The sequence below is a fragment of the Aristolochia californica genome, unplaced genomic scaffold, assembly GCF_029961685.1.
Source record: "Aristolochia californica isolate CCGP_79_NKW_82.1479 unplaced genomic scaffold, dmAriCali1.0.hap1 SCAF_13, whole genome shotgun sequence".
NCBI lineage: Eukaryota > Viridiplantae > Streptophyta > Magnoliopsida > Piperales > Aristolochiaceae > Aristolochia > Aristolochia californica.
Window position 1 is genome coordinate 11,976,095 of NW_027181804.1, and position 9,473 is coordinate 11,985,567.

The following is a 9,473-nucleotide window of genomic DNA, read 5'->3' on the forward strand; positions in this document are numbered from 1 at the left end:
AGTTTTTACAATTAAAATTTTTAAGTGTGCACAAATTGAAAATAATGCTAGTAATTAAAAAATAAGCATACACCACAAATAACACCAAATATTTTGTTATTGATGTTCCCCTATTAGTATTTACCACCCAAGAACCATGCTTGGGAAATCCCACTAATTTGAGCTCTATTAGCTGGCTCAAATATACGATTATATTAAATCTCCTTGAAATTTGGCTAGATTCTAGCTCTAACAGCCTTTCTATCTGGATTCTAAGGTTCTAGATGAACCTATCAGAGTAAAGAAAAAAATACAAGAAAGAGAAAACTTACACCTAAAGAAAAAAAATACAAGAAGTGATTATCTTCTCTCTTAAATTGTCCTAGCCTCCAATCTTTGATGCACATGTTGAAGTGTGTGTGGAGCTTGACTAAGTCTATGCACAAGGAAAGTTTGAGTGGGGATTGAACGAATTTGCAAAATAAGGACCACTTTCTCTCAAAAATATGCTTAGGAAGGATTTTTAAGAAATAATACTTTGAATTGAGTGGATCTGTTAATAAAGGCTCATTACTCAATTCAAATGAACGTTTAGTGGGTATTTAAAAGTTTTTCAAGCCAAACTAATCGTTATTTGCCCATTTACAAAAGGCTGAATGACATTGATCATTTTGATTCTTATAGATCAATTGAGTGCAATGACTATATAGTTTCTTCAAAAAAGGCTCATTGATTGATGGAATGATCAATCAATATCTTCCCATTGGGTTTGACAAGTTAAGTTGATCAATCAATGTCCAATGACCAATGGATCAAATAGTTTTTCTATTGGTAGTACAATGCATGAATGATCATGATGCATAATTTTATATTGCCTGGACACCATTGATCAATCAACCCACAGAATGATCAATCATGTCTTATAGCACAATTTGCTCAAGTTCTGATTGATTGATCAATCAACCGAGATTGATTAATCATGTTTTATATTTTTGTCTTGAGCACCTTTTGGTTGATTGATCATTGAGAGACAGTGATCGATCAATCTAGTGCCAGATTGCTAAGTTTGATTTTAAACCATAATTATTTTTATTCTAAGTGATTCTAATATGTTTAAAATATAAGCATGCATTAGTAAAATATGTTGTGCATGCAATTTGTACCTAAAGCGCTAAAGACTTCAATTGTACCTCAAGGTTAAAGAATTAAGGCTGCTCTCTTACATAGAATGACTTCTTCGCTTTTTTTTGTGAGGGTGCTTCATAAAGGTAACTTTGACAGACTTATAAAACTCGAGGTCTTGAGATGCTTTTATTGGTTCATAGCATACACTTTGATTTTTGTGTCTCTTGAAGAAGGTGTATATGAAATACTAATTTTATAAATATTAAATCAATTAAGTATTGTTATCATTAAAATTTGGTTAAGTGTCAACCCTCAGTCAACAACAGATTATATACCCTTTTATAAATTATTGTTGTACAAGATATGTCAAAATCCAAGACTTAGTAAAACTCCATAAAATTACTAGATGCAAGTACCCCTGGCCCACACCAACACCAACTCAGGTCTCGCACCTTGTTTGGCACCCTTAGCTGCGATGTACGTACTCACAAAATTGAGACTTACTCCATCAAATGCCCCCTGTGGATCACAGAATATATGGAATCTTTACGCTCAGCACGTGAGTCCGGTTGGCAACGAAGGAACCGCACGTGCCCTGTTAAGCGTTGGTGAGAGTCATGTAGCGGTATTAGGAAGAAGAAACAGCGTTCGGTGGGTCCCATCGTGACAAACGGACAGGAAACGCGCGACTCGTAGCGGAGAAGTTTTTCTTTCACGCGCCGGGAGACACCGGTCCGCCTTTTATAGCCAGCCGGTGGCTCGATTCCGAACCCCCCCGTGGCTAGCAAACCTCACCGTAGAGAGAGAGAGAGAGAGAGAGAGAGTTCATAGTTTCGAGTTTTGAGTTTCGAGTTCCGCCGGTAAATCTCGACGGCAACGAGGAGTGGAGGACGGTGGAGGGAGAGATAAGGTGTATCAGGATAGTGTTCGATTTGCGGGACGGGACAGGAGGGGCCACAGGTCTCCATCACTTTCCGATCGATGAGAGTCACAGTGGCTGGACTCGATGAAAGTTGGAGAGAACCCTAGAAATGGGAATAGCTGTAGTTTGAATGGGAACCCTGTGGAGAAACGCCACCAGTCCCGACGGATCCTCGGTGAAGGGTGGTACACCGGTTCTCTGGCGGCATTACATGTTCGCGTTGTCGTTTGCTGGGGGCTGAGCGGGTCGCTCGTTTGACCGCCTGGCTAGTGTGGGTGTTGGGTTTTGTAGATTGGATTTTTTGGTTTTTTAGGGTTTCGTATCGAGGAGTGGTAAAGAGGAATGGGGATTTCAGAGGGGCTGCCGGAAGGAGCGGAGGTGGATTGCAGTGCAGGGACGATTGTTTGGGTGCGGCGGAGGAATGGTTCTTGGTGGCCGGGAAGAATTCTTGGGCCGGACGAGCTTTCGGCTTCACATCTTATGTCTCCGAGATCTGGGACCCCGGTTAAGCTTCTTGGAAGAGAGGATGCCAGTGTGTAAGTCTGTGTTGATCTACTAGAATTTTTCTGTAGGTTTTCGCTTGTATAGAATGTGCAGAGCTTATTATCTTATCCATTTTGATGGTTTTTCCTAGTTTGTTAGATTTCTCCGTTTCTCCCTTTTAGAAAAAATCATTTGGGGTCTTTATACCCGTTGCTTCTAGTCCCCCTTCCCCGTAGTTGGAGATTTTTTCACAAGGTGTAGTTTGGTAGATATAGAGACTTCGTATTTTTTTTTTCCCAAGTTCTATTTTTTTGTGTTTTGAAGGATTTTTGCGTTTATTTTTTATTTTTGTGTTCTGAAAGCCTTTGATTCTAGTATCTTCGGAAGTTGGAGAACCAGTGTATCTACTATATCATGTTATAGTTGTGAGTAACCACCTGAAGGTGGATTTTTTTGTTGTCTAAGGTCATCGAAGGGAAACTTTTATGCCATTCCCAAAAAGGAGAACCTTCAGTTGATCAATATTGTATTACGAAATGTGCAAATTGGGAGGGAAATGGGACTCACTTGTCTATTATATGGTCTTTGGTGTTAAAAGTCCTCAAAAAATAAATAGCTGGTGTGGAGTCTTTGGACGAGAATATTGCATTTTTATGTTGGCTGTTATCTTTTGCTTCATGTTCAATCCTATTTTATTACCAACAGCCACAAATAAGTGTGTGTTTTTAGTCTAAAAGGTGGATGTTCATGTTAAACCATGAATGTGACTATCCTAACTGTTAGCCAATTCTTTGATCAAGTTGTGAAGGATTTTTCTGTTCTATCTAGTTGTTTGAAAAATTATTTAAAAGTGGGAAGAACAGATATGTTTGAGTTATTATGGTCCCCATGATGGGATAGCTTGATAAACAGTTTAAGTAATGGTTGCCTTGCTTAATGAAACTAAAAATTTTCAAAGGTGGTCATGGATTTGTGAACAGCTGACTCATCATAGTTATGTAATGATGATGATGGAGGATCAATTTATGTTCTTGAAAAGGAATATGATTACAGGGAAGAACCAATTTATACAACAGCAGAGCAAAGATCTTAGCTGGTTTTAGAGTCCAGGCTTACTGATCTATCAGGAGCTCTAGATTTAGCTAATTTCTCTTCAAGTTCATATCAGGATATCTTGATATTAATTATCAGCCCCATACATGCATCTTATGTGCTCCAATACTGTTACGTTGTTGACTGTTCCACATGAATGCTTCTAATATTGTTGCTTTCCTGGTTGGCATTCCACTTTTCTGACGAACCTTTCAGGATGAATGGGACTTCCATTTTAAATTTTATTTATCAAGTTGTCTATGAATTTGGCTTTGGTTCATTAGTCACATAAGGGGTTCAGAATGTGAGTTCTTGGGTTCAAGTCCCATTGGGGATTGATGTTTAGCACGTGTAGAAAAATGAATTGTCCTAGCAGTTGGTTGCATTGTTAACTTGAGAATGACTAGGGGTGGAAACACTGTAACTTTTTGTCTTTTTGAATGGTTAATTAAAATTTTTTATTTTCTCTATAGTATGGTAATTTTCTAAAAAGAGTAAATATTTGAGCCTTTGATATATAAATGCAAATTTACTGATGAACTCCTTATAAAATATTTTCTACAAATAATTGTGCTTTTTGGTGAACTGACCTTTGCTGACGTCCTTCCCGTTCTCTTTTTTATCTAGTTTTCTCATTTAGATGACAAAGCTTATCCTCTCTTATTTATGAAATCTGGTTTTTCTGCTTTGATTGATTAATGTTTAATCTGCGGTTGCACAAATCGACTAGATCTTCGCTTATCTCAATTTTAGTCATATATCCTTGATCTAAAACGTGTTTCATAGTTAATTAACTGGTAGCATTATTGTTTTATTGCTATTTTAGTTATATAAATTATTTCTTCTTCCTTTTTTTTGGTGGAGGAGGAAAGGGACTCATATTGTTCTGTTGCGATCTGCCATCATTGCTACTTCCTAGAGCCACTAAAACTAGATTGCCTGTGTTCGGATACATGGAGCTAATTACCCTCGAAAATATGAAAAATCTCTGTTATGATTTTGTAAAATAGTCCCAAGCTGCTTTGTGTGCTGTCCTCTAAGCTCATGAATGCTCCTTGACCGTGCAACTGCTTGCTTCTATCACAACAAGTGAATGAGAACTTCAGAAGGATTCCAAGCATCAAATAGGACCCAGTATCATGGGTTAAAATATCTTCTGTTCCTTTTGTCAAGACTTCCAAACACCAAGAAGGGCATAACCAGACAAATAATGAGAACAATTCTCACCAACACATCAAATGGTGGCCTCACCTTACAGCCTAATTCAAACATCATACCTGCATGTAGAATGGTTGAGAGGTCTCTGGTCTTTATAGATGTATTATAGTACTATCCTTGACATCTATAGCCGTGAATAGATTTTTTTCTTAATCTGATTGTTTAGCTTTTGACAAGTACTAAATATGAGCAAAATTATTGGATAATCATAAATTAATTATTTTAAAAGTTGTCTTTTCAGCCAATTTTTCTGGATTACCCTTGGAAAGTTTTTTGAATGGGTCTTGCATCCTTAAAATTCAAGAAAGCAACCACAGCCTAGATCATATTTGAAGTTTAAAAGACTCTTGATAGTCTATCCATCAATCAATTTCTATAACACCAACATTATTCCATGTTTTTCATTTTTTTTCTTTACCCCAAGATACTACCACTCTGTGGGTATATGTTTTCTTGACTTCAGTATAGTATGTGACTAGAATAAACAAGAAAACAAAAGAAACTCTTTGTTTCTTGTTAAAATTTCTTGCCTTATCATACAGCCCTTCTGTTAAAATTTCATCGTGTGAGTTCTTTTCATGTCTGGCAGAATAGTGGAATTTTTTTTTTTTTCTGTTTCTGTTAAGTACTAACATTTGGTCTTCCTCCTTGCATCTCAGGGATTGGTACAATTTAGAGAAATCTAAACGAGTGAAAGCATTTAGATGCGGAGAGTTTGATGATTGCATAGAAAGGGCTGAATCTTCCCAGGGCGTCCCCATAAAGAAAAGAGAAAAATATGCACGTCGGGAAGATGCTATTCTCCATGCCCTTGAACTTGAGAAGCAGCAACTTGAAAAGAAACAGAAGAAGTTTGGTATCACTTCTGACCAGTTGACTGAGAAGGTAGGCCTTCCAGAAAATCTCTTGGACAACAGTGATGCTACAGACCCTCGAAAATATGTGATACACCGATCAAATCCACATTCTAAGAGATCAGATTCATCTCTTGAGGAAGAGGGCTTGGACAATTCTTTATATGTGGAAAAGGGAAAACATATGCGTCAAGGAAGTTGGGAAGATGATAACTCTGAAGCTGTCCCTCGAATGAGAGGTCTGCAAGATTTTGGGCTTCGGATTGCTCCATCAAGGAGAAAAATATCTACACCACTTGATAATAGTCATGAGCATATTCTTACAAATCATGTTAATAGTGGCAAGAATTCTATGGCTATCAAAAGGAAAAGATCACAAGGTGGTCCCACTGAGGAATTGCTCATTAAGCGGCGTGATAGACGTCGACCTCTAGTTCAAGTGTTACAGAGCAGTGCAAAATTGCCGTCATGCAAATCTTTGCCATCTAATGGCGATGCTGTGTCTATGTCTACGCAGGGGGAAAGGGAGCAGGTTAGTGTTGTATGTCGAGCAAAAAGGAGCAAATGTGTCTATCTTCCAGCTGAGTCAGATGATTGTTTGAATCAGATAAATTTTCCTTCTGATCAGATGCAGCTAGCTGGCCCCGTTATTGAAGAAGAAGCATGCTCTGGATCATCAGAGGAGGAATCTGATTCATCACAGAGGGATTACTTATATCCAGACATGGAGGATGAGACAACTTTACTTTCAGGTTATATTTTGGTCTGATTTCCTTTCCTTTTTGGGGAAAAGATGTGGATATAGTCTCTTTTATGTGTATGTTCTTTACTTGTATAATGTTTCTGCAACTTTATTTTTTAGACTCTCTCTCTCTCACTCACTCAAACACACACACACACACCTGATACATTTGATGTAGTTTAAGTCTATGTGCTTTTTCTCTCCCTCTCTCTCTCTCTCTCACACACACACACCAGATACATTTGATGTAGTTGAAGTCTATGTGCTTTTTCTCTCTCTCTCTCACACACTCACACAAGATACATTTGATGTAGTTGAAGTCTATGTGCTTTTTATGACGTAGTGGATATTAATCACTTGATATGATTAGATTCATTTAGTCATTGCAACTTGATGATGTGTTTTAGGTTTAGTTGTCTATAAGGCATTTGCTTTGGTTTTTGGGATGCCTTTCCACCTTTTTGTATTTTCACAAACTAAATGCTTATTTACAGTGCTGTGTTAGCAATTGCTCTCTTCCTTTCTGCTTTACTTAATGTCTCTCACTCAAATTATTTTCATGGAGGTTTGAAATAACTTGGTTTATTCTTGATAGATATATTAATTTGTCTTGATAGGCAAGATAACTGTCTCTAAGAGCAAGCTATCTACAGTAATAATATATCACAATCTTGGTTAATTCATTGTCATCATGTTTTTATCTTTCTATTCTTTATCGAATAACTCATTTTTTTTTTTTATCTTTTCAGAAAAGTCCCGGTGTTTTCATTTGTTAGTTAAGTATATTGAAAAAAAAATAGCATGTACCTCTGACCACGTGTCTGTTGGTTGTCATCCAGATCCTCATCCTCTGACAGCAGAGGGACCCACAGATTCTGGTAGGAGCATGGAAAAAAAACAAACTAATGAACTTGAGGATCTTGATGACTCAAGTTATGGTTCTCAGCTTCAATCACATGAGCAGACTGCTGGTATTTCTGCAAATATGGGAGGTTCGAAATGGCAATTGAAGGGGAAACGCAACATTCGTAATTTAACCAAGAGGTCCATGGAGGTTAATGATAGCACACACCCTGTTTTTTTTGCTGAGAAATGCAATGGATCCACTCATGGGGCAATCCGTGAAAGCAAAGAGAATATGGTTGTTACCCCAAGGATTAGTCATAGGGCTTCAGGGCAAGGTTTTTACGGTAGAGGTGATGGATTGAGTTATGGGTATGATGAGGGTGTTTTGATTGAGAATGACTTGGTGCAGGCCCCAATGGAATACAGCAACAGAAGATATCCATTCATGTTTAAATCATCGAATAGGGAGAGAAGGAGAAGAAATCATGATCTAACTGATTCGGATGAAGACTGTCAAGCTAGTTTCAGAGGGTACTGGGAAGACTCGGATGAGGGCTTTAACCCAGTTTATGTTGGCCATCTTGGCAATGGGATGGATTCAATGTTGGTAGATGTTGATTTAAAGGTCCAGGCAAGTTATCAAGGAGAGAGGGTCCCTCTGGTCTCTTTAATGAGCAGATTGAATGGGAAAGCCATAGTAGGACACCCAGTCCAAATAGAGACATTGCCAGATGGTTCCACTGATGTTCTCCTTTCTACAAATGATTACATGGAGGAAGACAATGATGGAAATTCAGGCCTTACACCTGTTTGGCGGACAGCCAGAAGGACTGCCATGCATCGGGTTCCACGACCCCCTCCATCATTGGAAGGTGAAGAGGTCGAGTTTCTTCAGTATTCTGATGCTGAAACTAAATACAAGCCTTATGTTGGTCACTTAAATCACAAGGCACGTTTCATGAAGAAGAGCTACGTGCATGGACACAGCCCCATTGCAGACAAGAGGTCCCCAAAGAAGCCATTGAAGAGAGCAAACCTGTCTAACCAGAAAACTAGAACCCTCTCCTCAATTGCTATCGAGGATCCTAGACCTTCAAATAAAAACCACGGTTTAATCAAATCAGAGGAGTCAGCTCCTTCAATTGCATGTGTCCCTGTGAAATTGGTGTTTAGCAGAATACTTGAAGCAGTTGGGAGACAACCCTACAACAGATCAGAAAGGAAACCTTCATAGCACTTGATGGAACCTGTCTCTTGAGATCTTTCCTCATCCAATAATCTGGGCATGCTCCAATTTTACTGAACTGGATCTGATTCAATCTTACCTTCAAATTCAGGTCAGAGTCAGGTTGTCTCCCATCTTATTGGGTAATTTTGTTATACTCATGGACTGGGGGGGGGGGGGTAAAAAAATCCCGGCATGGACGTGAGGGCGTAGAAACTATCAACCAATGTAAATTTTGTCTTGGCACAGATATGATGTATAATCTTATTCAAATTGCTTTTGAGGAGATTTGAGAAACTAGGTTTTTAGTTGGGATTCCACCTGCAGGTGTTCTAATGGGTAGCAGAGAGGAGCATCAACATAGCTTCATTTTAGTCAGGACCTGTGAGCTCTTGTAAAGTAGTTGCTGCAACTTCTAGAATGCTGGATTTTTTGTCCGTTTACTCACAAATAGAACAGAACATTTGGGATAATGATAATGTAAAAGACCCTGAAATGGGACTTTTTCTTATATTATGATATACTAAATTTCGGGGAAAAGGCCATCAGACAATAGTTTCTGGCTTCTATATGCTTCTCGTTCTGTGTAAGCATTATTTATTGGATGTAGCAGGGTGATTCTTGGTCTCCGGAGAAAAATCCATATTAAAGAATTTGATCTTAGTGCATTCCAACCAAAGTAAAGTTACGCCTGAGTGATTTTTTTTTTTTTTTTTTTTTGGAATTAGGCGAAAATTTTATTTCACATTCGAGGAATTCAAAAGACTCCTTTCAATCAAGATAATTTTTTCAATGCGATGGACACGTCAAATTGAGAAAGGGTTGCTTGCCAACTGATTCTTTTGGATTTTCAGGGGACAATGACAATACATCTTTCGATAATGTTCCTGCAAAGCATAATATTCGCACAACATTCATTACACACAAATTGATACGAAACTGATGAAGCTTCTTTTGTAGCCTTTAGAAAATTAATACGATCCTGTA

General features: G+C 38.2%; 1 protein-coding gene across 2 annotated transcripts; it reads left to right on the top strand.

Moving 5' to 3' along the window:
- Positions 1-1,891: 1,891 nt before the first annotated feature.
- Positions 1,892-9,137, top strand: LOC137948535 (uncharacterized protein At1g51745-like). 2 transcript variants are annotated; one of them, XM_068794620.1, is made up of 4 exons: positions 1,892-2,562; positions 5,479-6,205; positions 6,302-6,425; positions 7,255-9,137. In XM_068794620.1, the coding sequence occupies exons 1-4, from the start codon at positions 2,369-2,371 to the stop codon at positions 8,493-8,495; spliced, it is 2,286 nt and encodes a 761-aa protein (XP_068650721.1). In that variant the 5' UTR covers positions 1,892-2,368; the 3' UTR covers positions 8,496-9,137. The 2 variants fall into 2 exon arrangements, with proteins under 2 accessions (XP_068650721.1, XP_068650720.1); XM_068794619.1 differs by having other exon boundaries at positions 5,479-6,425.
- Positions 9,138-9,473: the final 336 nt, after the last annotated feature.

What these genes read in the sequence shown, in the direction of transcription:
- LOC137948535 (XM_068794619.1), top strand. Translation starts at nt 2,369, where the DNA reads ATGGGGATTTCAGAGGGGCTGCCGGAAGGAGCGGAGGTGGATTGCAGT. An exon ending in GGAAGAGAGGATGCCAGTGT is followed by an intron (nt 2,563 to 5,478) that starts GTAAGTCTGTGT and finishes CTTGCATCTCAG; the next exon opens with GGATTGGTACAATTTAGAGA. An exon ending in TGAGACAACTTTACTTTCAG is followed by an intron (nt 6,426 to 7,254) that starts GTTATATTTTGG and finishes GTTGTCATCCAG; the next exon opens with ATCCTCATCCTCTGACAGCA.